Source organism: Lissotriton helveticus, chromosome 3_1 (assembly GCF_964261635.1).
Source record: "Lissotriton helveticus chromosome 3_1, aLisHel1.1, whole genome shotgun sequence".
NCBI lineage: Eukaryota > Metazoa > Chordata > Amphibia > Caudata > Salamandridae > Lissotriton > Lissotriton helveticus.
In genome coordinates this window covers 1,403,834,268-1,403,853,456 of record NC_136061.1, presented here as the reverse complement: position 1 = coordinate 1,403,853,456, position 19,189 = coordinate 1,403,834,268, and the positions used below count along the sequence as shown (strand labels likewise).

At 42.9% G+C, this 19,189-nt stretch overlaps 1 protein-coding gene across 3 annotated transcripts in view; it reads right to left on the bottom strand.

Annotated features, from left to right (window-relative positions):
* ITGB5 (integrin subunit beta 5) overlaps positions 1–19,189 on the bottom strand; it is a 780,917-nt gene that overhangs the window by 407,112 nt on the left and 354,616 nt on the right. For all 3 annotated transcript variants that reach the window (XM_078682057.1, XM_078682058.1, XM_078682059.1), the window contains one exon: positions 17,659–17,827. In XM_078682057.1, coding sequence (XP_078538183.1) covers positions 17,659–17,827 — 169 coding nt within the window. The remainder of the gene's footprint in view (positions 1–17,658; positions 17,828–19,189) is intronic.

The following is a 19,189-nucleotide window of genomic DNA, read 5'->3' as shown; positions in this document are numbered from 1 at the left end:
GGGAGGTGGGCGATCAGGGTGAGTGTATGGGTGGTAGAATGAATGGAATTTCAATTCATGTGCTGGCTTAGCTGGTACTCCCAGCTTGACATCATTTTACATGTGTTCCTGCACATCTGGAAGAGGTTAGTGATACATTTAAACAAAGAGGCCATGGTATTCTATCAGGGCTACCTTGGGGAGCTCTGTACGTAGATGGTATATTTAGGCACAACTTTGTTATTTATTATTGTTGCACAACCACGTTATCCGCAGTGATTTTAACTCACAAATATGAATTAAACAAGACTTAAAGTATGCACTTTGTATGGACAGTAAGTTTATACTTTGCGGTTTAACTGTAATGTATACAAGGTCCGCAGAGGAGTGCCAATGTATTTCTAAGTGATATGATTTATTTTGAATTCTTTGCTTTATTTGAAAAACATTAATTAGATTATAACAAGACACCCAAAGGGCCGCTAAAACATCATCAATAAAAATAAAATCTGAAAAACCCGGTCTCTTTATTGGTCGCTACTGGACAAAGCAAAGGGCTGCAGAAGTTGCTAAAACAAATTGTAATTGGTGCAAAGTGTGAAGAATTGGTGGATGACTCCAACCATAAGTTTTGAACATGTAAAAAACATAAAATGCGGTTATTCAACTTGTTGATGTCAGTGACTGCTGTATACACCCCCAAATTCTGTAATCAATTAAGCAATAAAATATCAAGGAAAACAGGTTATTAATATTAATGATCAAAACATGTTCTTATCCGAAGAAGAATTGAGGTAATTCACACAAAGCTTTTTATGTATCCTCCAAACAGTTAGCAAGCCCAGTCGGTGCAAAAGGCCTTTAGTGAAACGAATGAAACAGGCCCCCATGACAATAACGAGGGTTCGGTGGGCACCAGTCTCACTTCATCTGTTGAACCATTAATAGATAAGCCCCTGGGCTAGCCTTGAAATTTAGAACAAGATTTTGTATTTTAATTATCGCCATTTAAAAAGGTGAGCAATACGCCTAGAAGGTAAAGGAGGGTCCGAGGGAAAGTTTAGCGACCTCACAGGTAGTTACCCCCAGTACAACAGCCACAAGAACAAAAGTACCTGTCAGTCGAATAAAGCCGAGGCGCTCAGAAATAGTGCTGGAGGAAGGAATGCACAGAAGAAACAATACAACAACCAGATAAATCAAAAAATGAATTGACCATCAACATTTGCTGATTAAAGTCCTATCAGACCAACCACACAAGGCGGGGCCTCATCATGTAGGACACTCAGGCCATGGTCAGTCTACAGATGCCCAGATGTAAATTGGCGATGTATAACTGAGTCATGGTCTGGATACCGCAAAAGTAAATATCGAAATGGTACTGATAGGTGCAGTGCAAACAAAAAAATACATAAGTATAGTGCAGTGGCTAAAATGGCTGTCGAGGCAAACAAAGACCTTTATTAGTGCCTGCCTGGACGTCAGATTAAAAATAGTGTAATGACAGCGTAAAATAATCACTGTCCTGCTCGCTTGGTGGAAAACAAAAATAAGGCCAACATGTTTCTGCCGTACTGTGTCAGTACACCGGCATTCGTCAGGGCCAAGCTCTCAAATGCTACTGCAGATCACACTACCTAATGTGTAGAAAAAATCATAAATGTAAATGAACTAAGAGTGGTCGGACACGACCATCCTACCGCATCTTCTAAATCTTGGCAGTGGATGCGAATGGTCTTCCCTATAGTAAAGAAGTGAAAGAAAAACAAACGTCAATTATATGAACACGTGGTGCCTATAAAATCACAGGCACTCTAGATTAATCACATAGGCCCTAAGTACCACGTATTATTCCAGTGCATCTCCAGCAATCATTCCAGCAACCTACGACAGATCAAGCATAACTTATGATGATCATTCTAGTGACGCGCGAACAACGTCACCACAAGCTACTACAGTGTAGAATTACATAATAAGTGAAAAAATTATTTAGCACTTACCCATCAAGCTGTGGGAAGTAAGCCTCACCTCACCCGGCAACTGCTCGGAAAGACAAGGCCCCGCTCTAGACGTGTAAAAAAAGACAGTTCCTAGGTCAGATCACTGTCAATGTTGTAGTACTCTGTACTGTCTACCTAACCCAATAAATTTCCGAATTGTCCACAAATGGGATCCCGCCATGCGAGAGAAAGATGGCCACATTAAGATGAGTCATTTGGGATAAAGTCCCAATGAATCAAGCCACATATCTAGTGACTACAGACACAATCCTTAGTTTAACACATCCACTTACAGAGTGTATAAACTCTATGAATATAGATATGGTTTAGCTGTAGATATAGCGATAACAGCCAGGTATACCTCCACTAAGGGATGTGCAACCTATAAGGATACATAAATCGTTTTAGTTGTAAAACAACCGAAAACAAGGGAAAAATAAGCAGTATAGCTCCTCAACCCTTAAAGTATATCTGAAGTCAAGCCATAGCACAGATAAATCGTTTTAGTTGTAAAACAAACGAAAACAAGGGAAAAATAAGCAGTAAAGCTCCTCAACCCTTTAAGTATATCTGAAGTCAAGCCATACAAAAGCACAGATAGCCAAACTCAGCGGAGTGCGCTAAGAATACCCATAAAGTCACACGCAATCACTCACAACTAACCTGTCCGTCGGTACCTCACGGCGGGTTCACGAGCCGAAGGGGAGGCACCGACGGACTGTTCAGGGCCAGTATATATACTAGCGCTAATCGGTGTAATGCAGGGCAGCTGGACCGCGTCCCGCTGTAAACGCGCCTGTGTGTTACCGAGACACTACCCTGCGCATGCGCGTCTGTGAAGCCGGTGATGGCGCGCATGCGTGGAAGCCTCAATCATTACCGCCTCTCGCGCCACTACCCCAGCCGCACACTGTCTCAGGGCCGCGCATGCGCACACCACCGAAACGCAGAAAGCTGTATCTGCCACAGAATCACCGCGCATCATGGGCGCACAAGAGCCAGTCAAGCGAGCGCGACCTGGCTGTTGCAGTTCAAATCACAATGTGATAAGAGTAATAACTCACCCCCGGTGTACCCTCCTCGACTCAAGCGACCAACTTGGTAATCCATGGCTCACAGAGCATCAAACAAGGAGGAAGATAAGCCATGCGTCCTGAGTCAGTCACCTTTAGTTATTAGGTGCTACAGTGTGACTGCTCAATGTATAGTGGACCAATGCTTAAGTGAGTAACTAAGTATACACAATCTACCTGTGTATAGATCAATGTACCTCATCATTACTGGAAACACCCCCATCAGTAAGTAGGGACCTATGATAAGCAAAGTTCCACCAGGCAGACCTCCTCCCCAGTAAAATCAAAGGGTAGCAGACTAGTCAAAGGCGCCTACCTGGGAAAGAGCTGATGGCCAAACTCATCAAAGAAGGGGGGATGGTGTGGTGGTTGTGTGCCCCAGGAAAGGAGTCTATATGTATCTATTCTAACTCCTTAGGGTTAGAAGGAATTGTTCTTCGAACCCTCTATATGAACACCATGCGGCGGAATTAGCATCCAATCTAAGGGATCGGCACTACCCAAATCATCTAGTACGCAGGGCTCACAAGAGAGCTTTTAACAACAACCGTGAGGCTCTGCTTCAACACAGGAGGTCTGAGGGTACCAGAGACTGTATGACCATGGTACAGACCTTTACTACATCCTCCAATGCAGTCAAAAAATCCATACTTAGACACTGGAAGATTTTGAACACAAGGTCAGGCACCATACCCCGACCCCTGTTTGCATTCAAGAGAGGACCATCGATCAGAGACAGTTTGGTCCACACTCGACCACGGAGAGAACTTCAACAGAGTACCAACACCCTGTGGAACACCGTACCTGTACAAGGCCATTATCCATGTGGCAATTGCGCGGCGTGTCCACAGACACGCAAGACCCTAACAGTGGACATCGGGACCACGAGACCGTGGAGGCTCACAAAACATACGAATTGCAATTCGGACAAACTCATCTATCTAATTTGTTGTCCATGCAAGAAACAGTATGTGGGCCACACAACCAGACCCATCAAGGCTCGAATCAGCGAGCATAAAAGCACGATCCGCTGTAAGAAACAGTCTACGGGTCTCACCAACCATTTCCTAGAGGCTAAACACAAGGCCGAGGAGTTGTCTTGGGTAGTTCTCGAACAGCCGTATATTCCACCACATATCACTGATGTCTCGCACTTTTTATTCGTTAAAGAGCAGCGCTGGATCTTCAAATTGAAAACGGACGTGAGTGGCTTGAATGATAACATCCCGTGGATCTCCATCTGATAGCACTCACCTGTGCACCCACGACCTGTTTGTGCACCATTTGCCATTGCGATACTCCTCAATTACCCCTCCGGGAACTGAGCGGGTACCTTCCAACATTTGGACCTAAGTGTCATTGGTAAACCTGCTAATTGGTAACTGTCCCCGCTAGTACTGTGCACTCATGTATGAGTTGTCAGCACCTATGGGGCTGTATAGCGTATTGTACTTCTTTAGGGGCATATAGATACATATAGACTCCTTTCCTGGGGCACACAACCACCACACCATCCCCCCTTCTTTGATGAGTTTGGCCATCAGCTCTTTCCCAGGTAGGCGCCTTTGACTAGTCTGCTACCCTTTGATTTTACTGGGGAGGAGGTCTGCCTGGTGGAACTTTGCTTATCATAGGTCCCTACTTACTGATGGGGGTGTTTCCAGTAATGATGAGGTACATTGATCTATACACAGGTAGATTGTGTATACTTAGTTACTCACTTAAGCATTGGTCCACTATACATTGAGCAGTCACACTGTAGCACCTAATAACTAAAGGTGACTGACTCAGGACGCATGGCTTATCTTCCTCCTTGTTTGATGCTCTGTGAGCCATGGATTACCAAGTTGGTCGCTTGAGTCGAGGAGGGTACACCGGGGGTGAGTTATTACTCTTATCACATTGTGATTTGAACTGCAACAGCCAGGTCGCGCTCGCTTGACTGGCTCTTGTGCGCCCATGATGCGCGGTGATTCTGTGGCAGATACAGCTTTCTGCGTTTCGGTGGTGTGCGCATGCGTGGCCCTGAGACAGTGTGCGGCTGGGGTAGTGGCGCGAGAGGCGGTAATGATTGAGGCTTCCACGCATGCGCGCCATCACCGGCTTCACAGACGCGCATGCGCAGGGTAGTGTCTCGGTAACACACAGGCGCGTTTACAGCGGGACGCGGTCCAGCTGCCCTGCATTACACCGATTAGCGCTAGTATATATACTGGCCCTGAACAGTCCGTCGGTGCCTCCCCTTCGGCTCGTGAACCCGCCGTGAGGTACCGACGGACAGGTTAGTTGTGAGTGATTGCGTGTGACTTTATGGGTATTCTTAGCGCACTCCGCTGAGTTTGGCTATCTGTGCTTTTGTATGGCTTGACTTCAGATATACTTAAAGGGTTGAGGAGCTTTACTGCTTATTTTTCCCTTGTTTTCGTTTGTTTTACAACTAAAACGATTTATCTGTGCTATGGCTTGACTTCAGATATACTTTAAGGGTTGAGGAGCTATACTGCTTATTTTTCCCTTGTTTGCGGTTGTTTTACAACTAAAACGATTTATGTATCCTTATAGGTTGCACATCCCTTAGTGGAGGTATACCTGGCTGTTATCGCTATATCTACAGCTAAACCATATCTATATTCATAGAGTTTATACACTCTGTAAGTGGATGTGTTAAACTAAGGATTGTGTCTGTAGTCACTAGATATGTGGCTTGATTCATTGGGACTTTATCCCAAATGACTCATCTTAATGTGGCCATCTTTCTCTCGCATGGCGGGATCCCATTTGTGGACAATTCGGAAATTTATTGGGTTAGGTAGACAGTACAGAGTACTACAACATTGACAGTGATCTGACCTAGGAACTGTCTTTTTTTACATGTCTAGAGCGGGGCCTTGTCTTTCCGAGCAGTTGCCGGGTGAGGTGAGGCTTACTTCCCACAGCTTGATGGGTAAGTGCTAAATAATTTTTTCACTTATTATGTAATTCTACACTGTAGTAGCTTGTGGTGACGTTGTTCGCGCGCCACTAGAATGATCATCATAAGTTATGCTTGATCTGTCGTAGGTTGCTGGAATGATTGCTGGAGATGCACTGGAATAATACGTGGTACTTAGGGCCTATGTGATTAATCTAGAGTGCCTGTGATTTTATAGGCACCACGTGTTCATATAATTGACGTTTGTTTTTCTTTCACTTCTTTACTATAGGGAAGACCATTCGCATCCACTGCCAAGATTTAGAAGATGCGGTAGGATGGTCGTGTCCGACCACTCTTAGTTCATTTACATTTATGATTTTTTCTACACATTAGGTAGTGTGATCTGCAGTAGCATTTGAGAGCTTGGCCCTGACGAATGCCGGTGTACTGACACAGTACGGCAGAAACATGTTGGCCTTATTTTTGTTTTCCACCAAGCGAGCAGGACAGTGATTATTTTACGCTGTCATTACACTATTTTTAATCTGACGTCCAGGCAGGCACTAATAAAGGTCTTTGTTTGCCTCGACAGCCATTTTAGCCACTGCACTATACTTATGTATTTTTTTGTTTGCACTGCACCTATCAGTACCATTTCGATATTTACTTTTGCGGTATCCAGACCATGACTCAGTTATACATCGCCAATTTACATCTGGGCATCTGTAGACTGACCATGGCCTGAGTGTCCTACATGATGAGGCCCCGCCTTGTGTGGTTGGTCTGATAGGACTTTAATCAGCAAATGTTGATGGTCAATTCATTTTTTGATTTATCTGGTTGTTGTATTGTTTCTTCTGTGCATTCCTTCCTCCAGCACTATTTCTGAGCGCCTCGGCTTTATTCGACTGACAGGTACTTTTGTTCTTGGAGCAATACGCCTTTCAGGAATGCTAAATCCCTGAGACTTTAGAAAAATAGATACAAATAAAAAACATCTATAGCTAAAAGGCAATCTATTTCATTCATTATAACATTATCCCCAGATGCATCAAGCACCCATTTTGCTATTCCTTATTAGCGAAAAATAAGGAATAGCAAAAGGCTATGTATGAAGAAATCACTAAAAAAAATAGCGATTTCTTAAAATTCCTTAATTGCGACTCGCAAATTGCGAGTCGCAATTAAGGAATACCTCCCCATTCATTTAGGTGGGCCTAGAGGCCCATAGGAATAAATGGGAAGACAATCTCAATTTGCGATTCTCCTTTAGAGAATCGCAAATTGAGATTGCAATTTCAAGGGTGCCAGGGTGTCAAAAGGACACCCTGTTGCACCCCTGAAATCTGCATATGGGTACATCTTGCACACACACATGCCCCTAGGGCATGTTTGTGTGTAAAATGGAACTTTGAAAAATGCACTTTAGTGCATTTTTCAAAGTTTTTGCAAATTACCATGAAGTTGAACTTCATGGTAATTTGCTCCCCCTATTAGCGAAATCGCTAATTTTTTAACTTTAATGCATTGCATTTAAGGAAACTCAATTTGAGATTCCTTAAATGCAATAGCAATTTAAGTAATGGCAATTTTGCGAGTTCTTAAATTGCGATTTTTGCATTTGGGATGATGCATCCCAAATGCAAAAATACCGGTCGCAAAGGGGCAGATTCTTAGAATCTGCCCCTTTGCGAGCGGATTTTTGCTTGATGCATCTATGCCTATATCTAAAATAGCAGCAATGTAAAGACCTCAACAACGGAACTCTGGTATGAAAAAAATGATTTAAGGGGCGTGTGTAAAACAACTTCCCAATAAATTCTTCCTGAAATGAAGGGCAAAAACTGGATACTAACCGGAAAAGGGCAATCGGCTTTGTGGTTAGTTGGGACTGAAATGTTCAGATGGCTTTTAGGAAATTCGAACCCCGTTCTCGAACTAAGCTGTCATTACATAATATCCCATAAGATATTTTGGAGAAATCCACTAGCAAGGGTTAGTGCAAAAAATATGTTTTTCTGAAAACCATGCGCTCATCAATCATATAGGATTGCATAAAATGGAAATATAAGTAACCTTTTTGTACTGAGTTAAAAACCAATGAGTACTAACTAGGCATATTCTTGAATCATTTCAATCTCAACTTTATCAATAAAAGCCAAGTTCTGAGCAAAACCACCAAGTAATAAATAATTTGAGTATTCTAAAGAAAACATGACTGTTTTTGCTTTCTGAACTTTTTTTCTATGCATTGCTAAAGCTTAATGTATAACTTTATCAAGGGGCGTAAGGCAAAATGTTGGGTCCACTCTGCAGAATGTGCTTAGGGGCCCCTGAGTCACCAATATTCCACAGATAAACAATTAGTCTTGGGTAGAATGGGGACCCCTGAAGGGTTGAGGACCCCTTGACGTGTTGTGTTCCCCACTGCTCCACAGGGGTCTACGTACCAGTGGCGGCTCTACCGCTATGGTGGAGAAGCGCCACCCCACTGCTTTCTCACAGTGCGAGAAGCCAAAACATAAAATGGTGATAACTTTTACTTATTACCATTTTATGTTTGCTTTGCAGGCGGGCGGGTGGGCGGAGGTGCTCTGCTCTCCAAGCAGGGCAGGGGAGGAGTGGTTTACCCACTCCTGAGTGTGCACAAACTGGTTGGTCGGCCCTCTCGGGCCAACCAAACCAGCCATGTGCACTTTGCCCTTCTCCATGCAGGCTGCATTGAAGCCTGCATGGAGAACATGCACACCCCTCTAGACCCTGGCGGACCGCCATGACACGCCGCTCTAGACCAATCAGAACGCTGCAGGCGGAGTTGTGATTGGCTTTGGGGAGGGAGCCTGGCTGCCTGCTTCCTGTTCCTGTCAGAGGCAGGAAAGCAGGAGAACAGGAGCAGTGAAGACGTTCGGGACCCGGCGGAAAGGTAGGTTTACATTTTTATTTTTTTTACATTTGACCCCCTCCCCGTGTGACCATCCGCGCAACTCCCTCCTGACCCCCTTCCTCCCTCCCTCCCCCGCGACCCCCTCTCTCCCCATGCCCGCACCCCACCCTACGAGCCACGCTGGCCGCTACTGTACGTTACACCACTGATGTACAATAGTCCACCTTGTCACCTTCACTAAGAAATCAGCATCAGGAAGTAAAAGCTAAAGCAGGAACCAAAACTACAGACTGTTTAGTTTGATAGCAGAAAATCCATTCAAGTCTTCATAGCTCAGAGAAAACATTGAAATAATAATTTATAATCTGTATTTTGTTCATGTTGTCACGCTTTTCATATTAAAATGTAAGATCTTAGCACAGGAAAACCAAAATGTGTACAATACTTATGATAAATTGGAAAAATGAAGGTGCTCACTTGAGAGAGTTGTGTTGTGTTTTTTTCCCAATTTGATTCCTGAGACATTGTGTCGGAATGGTGAGTTACCAGCTGTGCAGGGGGAGATGATTGCATGTGGTCTTACACACTTGGTTCACTTCTCTGTAAAACGCAAAGAGGACACAAGAAAGAACTATGTTTTCACCCAGGTGACAAATGTTAGAGGCTGGGTTTTCCCACTGGTCCCAGTTGGCGAATTCTCCTTATTTTGGAAGTAGTGTTCAGGTGGGTTGCAGAGCGGGTAAGGTCTCGGAACAACTATCTCGGATAAACACCTCTGGAGGGGATGAGGTAAGGGAATATTTGTGACTAATTGTGTTAATCCTAAAAATGATTGGCTTTCTGTGGTATCTCCACTTTCTTCTTCTTCCACAGACATATCTTGAATGACAGTGTTTTTGGATTGTGGTCTGTTGCAAAAAGTTGGTATTAATATACCTGGGTTAGCACTAAAACTACCCTTATGTGGGAATAAATATCGATTTGAAAAGCTAAACTGAGATTTTACTGAAAGACAATATAAGAAAATACAAACTTTTGCCACTGAATGGAAAGAAAAAAATATGTTGTTTGCCTACAGCATCTAAGGACAAAGGAATTGAGCTATATAATATATATAGTATTTGTGTACACCCTGAAATACCAAACTGACTATGTCTCCATGAAATGTTCAAGGGGTTGTATAGTCCTTTCCTTTGAAACTCTTGAATGTCTGATCAAATTAGAACTACAAGAAATCCAAGCCATTAAAGAAGAAATCAAGGCACACTGAACAATTAGCAACAGCAAGAACCTCCTGAAAAAACAACAATAAACAGATTTAAAAATGTATAATCAAAACACAAACACACAAAATCAGAAAATTACAAAAGCACATCCCTAACTTCTCAACTGAAAAAGCAAAGTCATCTAAAAAGAGAATACTACGATAAACCTGCGAGCACATATGTACTATTCCAATACAAAGGGAGATCTGGAAACTGAATTGGTAATTTTTCGGAGACTTACTCTAGATACTGAAAGTAAGAGACTGTTGTGGAAGAAGAAGAGCCATGAAACCAGCCAACATATCAAGCTTTTCTAGGAACAGGCCATGGCAGAGGAAAAGGATGACAAAATGAGCAGAGCCTGTGCATAAACCAATCAAATAGGCAAATCTAAAGAAGATGTCAAGAGAAACGAAGCCTATGATAAATACTATTAATATAAACAATATGCAGATGATAAAACTACAACAAAAGAAAATACAGAATACGATCAAATGATGACACAAGAGACAGAAGCGACAATTACTGACAATCACAAATATTCAGATAATAAGACTGCAACAAAAGGACAATCCACTATACATTCTATTAAGCAAAGAACTCCTACAAAAGACTGTCATTGGTTCCCCTTAGACCAGAGGTAATCAAACAAGGGGGAAAAACCCTGAGTGGGCATGTTTTTATTTCTAAGGTGCCCCTCAGCAAGTGTAGTGCAGTCTAAAAGTATTGGGAGAGGCTGATCATAAGTCAGTTGATCACTGCTTGTAAAGATAATCCTGATAGCACGAACGTGTGTGGTGCATTTCCAGGTTGTCTTTAATCACACTCAGTCCTGCCAAGTATCACGCATCAGGCGCGACACTAACGCATTTCAGTGTGGTATTACCGCATCACCGCACTGAAATGCATTGTCACGCATTTTTGCCCTGACCTGACAGCTCTGAAACTGGCTGCCTTAATCTCTGCCAGGTGCTAGCGCGCGTGCTGGTGCCTCTGACACCTAGGTGCCGTGCGCCCAACCTGGGCGCAGCAATTCATTGCCAGCAAGCTCCGTATCTAACAGTTCAAGATCTGACGTGCACTGACTGCTCTCAGTGCTACAATGTTACATTTTTGCTCTGCCCTGCTTCCTAGAGACCCGAGCGGGGCCTGCCCCTTGCCTGGCTGCTGCAGTTAAATTGTGTGTTGGCAACATGGCCGTGGCGCCATGTGGGGACGCGACGTCACGTCCCGCACCGGGAGTTAAATTGGAGGTGGCGGCCTGCTGCTCATTAATGGTTAGCGGGTGGCGCCGGAATCATGGGTCAGAATACTTTGGGGGCAGAATACTTCTTTCTGAGCCGGGAGTGAGTGAGAGTGCTGCAGCCAGTGACTGAAGTCATGTCACATCACAGAGTAACACCGATTGCAGTGGGGGGAGTACAGGCAATCGGCAGAGTCGTGGATACTTTTCTTCGCATCTCAGCTGTCTGGCCGCCGGCGCTTCTCTCAGCAGGATCAATGGGCCCTGCTTTCACCCGCCGTTATGTAACTGCACAACGCAAATGGCTGCTGTACACAGAAACATCAAGATAAAAATCAGGACCAGCTGGGTGAGTTCGCCCCCTCCCCGGTTCCACTCCCAGAATCACTGGCACCAGGCAGCATGTCGGCAAGCGGGAAGGCCCGATCCCAGCCCATGGGGCTCGACCTTAGCAGCCGCAGTTTATTCTGTAACCTGTTCCACCAGGGAGATCTGCATCAATGGTGTGCCCAGCAGCTAACAGAGTAAGTGATTAAATTGTGACTTGTTTATCGGTTGCCTAACGTACTTTCCTTTTTGAAGCGCGTCATTCAGCAAGCAGCCTAAAATTACATAGAGCACGTTGCCTTTCTTTCTCTGGCCTTGGGTTAATATCCTGCTGCGCAGTGTTGGCCCACTACATCTAGAACAGTTTTATAGCTAGCGCAAATTCGACCGAAGATGTTGTTGCAGTGCTATCATAGTAGGAAATACTAACCAAGTTTCTATTTTTAGACATAATGCTCGAAAAGCTGCATTTTACCTTTGGAGCATATTGGCATCTCAGCCTGTGAACCTACGGAAAATACTCTGGCATTTAGAAAATACAAGCGTCACAATCTTCTATTTATTACGTGGTTTGAGAAATGAAAGCATTTTTTAGGCGCCAGAACTGCTTTAACACTCAGCCTGTCTTCCGCCAACATAACAGACACGCACTCGCCTCTGCCGCAGCCCTCGTGGTTTTCTTGAGGTGATGTTACTCGCTGGTTAAGATCAAATCTTAAATTGGTGATAAGTGGATTACACCTCGAGCAAGTGAGATAAATGCCACTAGACCCCTGTGATTGGCAACTTTGCTGGCTAGTACTTTAATTGACTGAGCCCTATTAGGTTTTAGAAATAAGTTTTTTTCAAAAGTCTGTGTTTTCCATGTTATTGCCCTCCCCCGTTTTTCGGTCTTGGCAGTATATTGTACTTTAATGTCAAAGGGGATTCGCTAGAGCACTGTCGTTTCCAGCTGGTGGCATCCCTACGCCTCCAAGCTGAGTTAAGTGATGTCTTTAAAGCCCCGTGAACTTGACTTGTTCATTCATTTCCTCAGTTTCATAGGAAGAGTTTCAGGACCTAGTTGTTAAGGGGGGATATTTTTACCACAGGATTACACTATGCACATTTCTGCCCCGGTTGTGAAGTGTGATATAAGCTGGCCATAAAATTGTTGTAAACGTAATTCTTCCAGCAAAGTGCTGCCAGTGAAGAAATGTAGTTTGTGTTTAAGCCATACACTTAATTCCATAGGTCATGCATGCCCGTTTTAGAGACCCCCATTTTTTTTCATCCCAGGAAAACCCCTAATGTCAAGGTCTTCCATTTCTGGTGCTTTGCATAAGTTTTAAGATGATCTTAGTTTCTTGTTGCTCAAATGGGTGTAATTGCTGCTATTTATATGTTTCCCCTCCTTTTCATTGCTTGATTTTGCGCTCGAGAAAGTGTCACTCATAGTTGATGAAATGTCACTCATAATTTCACTGAAATTCCTAAAATGTCACACATAGCAATCTGAAACCTTGGCAGCTATGCACACTTCATTCATAGTGATGGGAGGAAGGGAAGGGGGTTGCGAAATCCTGCTGTGCCCCAGGCGTTTTACTGATGCCCATCAAGAGTGCAGCTGTACAGAGTCCAGTCTCCTGGTGGCCTCCGAGTCATGGCCAAAGAGGGTTGGGGAGAGCAGGGTGACAGTAAAATGTGTACACAACAGATGCCTGCTGTTGGCCTAAACGCAAAAGGTAATGGCCCATTGGACAGGATGCTTAGGGGGCCGCTGGGATGATTTACAAATAGGTAGAGGGCAGTGCCTGGTAGGGCCTCAGATCAATGGTTCAGGGGAAAGGAGAGGGTAGCATTCGATGAGCATTAAAAGAAGTATGGGTACTGTGATGCTGCATGCAATGAGGGCGGAGTCAGTGAGAGTGGCTAAAGGTGTGGCAAAAAATATATATATATTATGTACATTGTTTTGGTCTTTCACCATCAGTTAGCTACATATAAAATAACGCGCAGATTAAATTAGAAATGTAAAAAATTGTTCCTCAGCTGGAAATGCACTATAGTACATTATGAAAACGTTATTAGTTAATGCACTGCAGAGGTCTGTGTGTAACCGGAGAGCCACAGAATTAAATCTAGGCTGGTGCAGTGGAAAATAGTGATTGATAGTATTTTTAGTGCTATGAAGTCACAACCTGCGAAAAGAAAGAACTGCGTATATTTAAGTCATTATTTCAAACTTGCATTACACAAAGTACAAGATAGACAGTTACAAAAAGCACGAAACGTTTTAAGATAAAATGGTACTTCAGAAATTTAGATTTTAGTAATAACCAGACTGTAAGTAATGCAATTGTTTTACATAACAGTCACTTCAATACCTCGTCGGGGTGGTAAGCACTATATAAATACATTTACAATTAAAAGCACACTCTTCACAGCTCAGTTAACTCTTTCCACCAGCACTCAAAAGGAACAAATCTTTGTCAACACAAAGCTTCGAGTGACTCAATCAACTAAAACCACTACAGGCTCCCAAGCATCCTTTGAATTTGCAGATTAACACGTGCGCGCATTTACATTTCTTTCAGGCTAGCAGGCTTCCCGGCAGGCAGGCTTGTTCAGCTGTCTGCCCAGCTTCACTGCACAAGAGGATCACTGAAGGACACATCAGCTGAAGTATTTAAACTATCACAATTAACCGTCCCGGGACGTCCCTCTTTTTACAAAAAGTAGGGGAACTGTTTCTCATGAATCAAAAAAGTCTGGGCACATCGTAACCCTCCAATCCCACCCACTTTGTCCTCTGGGAGAGGGGCAGTGTGTGTTTCTGCTGCAGCACATCAGCTCACTGTCTAAGCAGAGGGCGACATGTCCTACTGGGGCCAAACTTTTTAATAAAAGACTGAAGCAACAGACCCCAGATCTGATGGTTTAACATACAGAGGAAAGAAGCGCCTCTTTCAGCTGGTGCAGCATGCATGGATTGGAGGAATAGGTCTCAATGGTTTGTTTCTTTACCTAGGGCCATATGTATCATTCCAAATTGCGATCGCAAACGACAAAATTTGCAGAATTTCGGCATTCGCAATCGCATTTGGGCTCAGTGGTATGTATGAAAGGAAAATTTCCTCGGAAAATAAAGAATCGCAAAATTTTAGATTCCCTATTTTGCGATTGCATTTAAGGAATCGCAAATTGCGATTCCTTAAATGCAATGTAAGAAGCACAGAAAAATTGCAATTTGGCCTTAAGGAATCGCAAATTACCACCAACTTCAAGTTGGTGGTAATTTGCAATTTTTCAGAAAAATTCACTTTTTGCATTTTTCAAAGTGCCATGTGGCGCACATACATGCCCTTGGCTTTTGATACATATGGCCCCAAGTGCTGTGCTTGTAGTACTTTGTTGAGTGATGTGTTGAAAACATAGTGAATGTGCTACAAATTAGACAAATAAAGAGAAGCACCTCTGAGGTATGCTTTTTCTGTCCATTCATGGACGCAGTAACTGTTGCTATGGGTCTGTGCATAAATATGCATATGTTACAGTGAAGAAGTCACTGGTCTTTAAATGTCATGTTGCAAACAAGTTTAGTGTTCAGTACCTGCAGTGTTTACAGAAGAGCTCGTGAAGAGAGAAACATGTCTGGGATTAAGAAAATGAAAGATTGACCAGAATGCACTAGGAAGGCTACGGAGTCATGTTTCACTTGAAATCCACCGCTGAAGGCGGTGAGTACCAGTCCTGTTTGGAGCGATGCCAATTGGAGGTTTCTGCTTTATGCATACATTTCACTTCACCTTTTCTTTTTGTGTGAAGCCCCCCTCTTTGGGCTTATCACCCTCGAAATAAAGGATATCCCTCCCATTGACTTTATTGGGTTCACCTGCCCTGAAAACCTTCCTCACTTTTCCCAAAAATGCTAATTTCCATTTCAACAGGATCACCATCAAGAACCCCTGAATGTTACCGTCTCTTTAGGTTGGGAGATATGCATCATGCATTAACTTTGAAAATATGTACCTTTTTGTGCAAGTACTGCCTTTGTTTTCCTTATTAGACATTTGAGGATAACTTAAATGGCACTGACATAGAAGAACAAATCACTTCAGAAGTATTTTTTGTTATAGGTTTATATTTCCAATGTAAAAGACACACTGGCTAATATACTTTTCTCCAATTTTTATACCATCCGTAACATAATATAACAAACCTCACTTCATTGTTCCCCATCACAGTTCCGGCCGTAATGTTTTGAAGGTAGGCCTGCCTGACTTTGAAATACTTTGTTTAAGCTGAGCATGGCAAGTCTACACACCTCTGCGCTAGATGCACATATCTTGAAGTTGGAATTAATAGAATTATTTTCTAAAATCAGACTTAAGGTCTTTCCCAATGCACGGATGAGAGAGGACTGTAAGAATAATTTTTCAGGTCTCCTTAACATTTGTTACTTTCAGAAATCACAGTAGACGAAAAAACAGTCATACAGAAAATCGCAGTAATGCAATACACCTCCCAGCACATCCAACACAATAGCTCCAAAGAAGAACAAAAATCATTGTAAGATTTAAAACCAGACAAAATGTCCTGCCATTGGTCTGATTATCATGAAAATCGATATAGGCAGTCACTTGGCTTTCTGAGGGAACCCACAAGTTGCAGATTGAGTCAGAAGAACAGACTACTTTGCAAAGACTGAAGATTCAGCATGTAAGAAATGTGGATGTCCCCAGAAACTTCGAAAAGATTTGGGCACACTGGTGGATTTTCAGGCCATGCTACTAACAGTTCCATAGTATCCATCAATGTGAAATACAAGCAATGCACTTTGGGCAGTAAGTGCATTGTTGGCGTGTATTTGGATTGCCACCTCGGTGTGATTTGGTGCAATGTTTGATATGTTATCTTCAAGCAATAAAAACAAGTATATAAAACAAGAAATTACCTTCATCAAAAGAGTTTATACGTTTGATTCAATTATAGTACAAGATATGGTAAAATGCAACGAAGAGGTAGGGCACCAATGGAGCAACCGAAAACACCACAGACTGATACTTTCAACCCTACTAAAGAAATCCAGTGGATTATTAAAGGCAGTATTGATGATGTCATCTATAAAGGGCGATTATCATAAACAGTACATGCATTTCAGAATAAATACATATTAGAAAAAAAATCTTCTATGTACTTGCAGAAATCAAAAAAACATAAATGTAACTGCATTCAGCCAATAGGGAGCCCTCTCATATATTTAAGATCTGGGTAGACCAAGAGGTAGAGGAGTTAGTTACTGGCCATATTATTAATTGATAATCACCATTATAGAGACTCTTTCTTCTTCATACCAAATATTTCAGTCCGCGCTCCTCGCCAGAGGGTGGGTGCAGCTCAATGCCTGAAGTTGTTAGGTAAAGTACACAGGAAAGGCTGGAGGGCCCACTTTGGTGACATGGAGGGGCTAGCTATGTAACAGTAGAAAACACTTGGGCAATGGGATGTCTGACTTTGGAGTTGGGTGTACCCATTCATTTATACAACTGTTAGATGAGAAGGGGCATATAGGAGCAATGAAGGTTCGAGGTAAGTTACCTCAAGTCCTGCTTTTCTTTGTTGTAGTTTAAATAAAGGTGTACACACCCTGCAAGAAAGCAGTCTTGTACAAAAAACACACAAAAAATGCTCTTCACCCATCGAAATGCTTTTCAATGAGGCCATGCTTGGTTAATTGAAATAAACGTATGTCTAAAATCATTGTCAAAAAGTGTTCTGCATCAATAAAATAATAACATTTAATTTTTCTACTTCATATGACGTGAACTTAAGATTTTGCCAGAAGCTTTTTTTCACGTGCATAGCGACAAAATGATGTCTACTGCCAACTTTAACTTCTGTTTAAAAAAATCTGCAGGCAACATAGTTCAAGGTCTGAGATGTTTGTGGTGTAAATATGACTTGGAGGCACTTAAATGAAAAGCTACTTACTTGGCAGACAGCAGTCTGTAGGATGGCATCGAAGCCTCCTTCTGGTGCATCTCTGTTCCGGGATACCTTCTGCTTCTGTACCTCTTCGTTGAATCGGTCTACCTTATCCGTAAGGGACAGCGAGTGGCGGAAACCAAAGGAAGGAACACAGCTTGGCGATAGCTTGTACCTACAAACAGATATTGAGAAACTTAGATTATGATTGTCTCTCAACCTTTAATACACATTTGAAGAAAGGCAACCCATAGCTATGCAAAATACATATCTTATAATAAAGGAAAACAACCTCACTCAGGACTCGGTGGGAGGAAGGAGGTGTGTGAACATTGGTTCAGCTATACATCCCATATCAAAGAGGAAACACTAAGTGCAACAGTACATACATTATGCATTTCATGACCTATTCAACGGAGATCAATAAGAGGGAATGTCCACCAGAAATAAAAACATGCAGGTATTGGAGCACAATGGTTTGATTAGATACTTCCATCTCCTGACAAAATTGGTCAACCACTTTAGGAAGGAAACACGAAAGTGATGGCGGAATGCTTGAACTATTCTCAGCCACTGGTAATTATTCAAGGTTCAATCCCAGCCTATCGTTTTAATCACTGTGCTGTCTCAATTAGGAATCAGCCACCTTCAAATCAGTCTTGGTTTTGCTTAAATAGGAGCATTCGACCCCAAACTGCCAGGCCAGGTCCCCCCTGAACAGGAGCACAAGGGGACAGTATGCGGGCTAATGGCTAGGGCGGTCAATCTCAAATCTGGGGAACCGGGGTCAAGTCTCGGCAATGACGCTCAACATCCTGTGATTCTGGGCAAATCACTTAATCTCCCTGTGTTTAACAAAAAAAAATGTATGTGCCCTTGTGTAACGCAACTGGTGCTCATGTAAAGCGTTCTGATACCCAATACCTTCCGGTACAGTCTGCGCTATATAAAACTCTGGGTGGGAGGGGGAGGGGTGGGGGGGGGGGGGACTAGAATGAATATGGCCTACTGGGAATTCCCAGCGCTAGGTCCTGTGGTCACTGTGACATAAGATTCAAGTGCACCCTAATGACGAGGCCCAGATGGACCAAAACATGGGCAGGGGCTGCTTGTGTGATTAAAAGCATACAACCCAGAACGTTGACCAGATCCCACCTTGATTGAAGCAGAATGGGACAGTGAAGGGAATTTTCAAGAAACCCACTATGCAAATCATTGCCCTTTAGATCGGTTCTACGTAAGTATATCTAATACTGATATTGTGAAAATCTGGCATTTAGCTTAGACTCCTGGACCTAAGCAGGACAACCCTGCTTTAGATAGTCTTGTGGCTTGATCTTTGGACAGGAAACAGTGCTTGTAAAACATCAGAAAGTATTCTGCAGTAACATGTATTCTGCAGAAATATGTAGTTAGACTGGCGATTTTGGTCCAATCTGCAACTGCACAGATTGGTATTAAATGTGTTGTGCAGGTACAAATCAATTCACAAAAGAAACATAATTGTACAAAATGTGCTACATATGCATAAACTCAA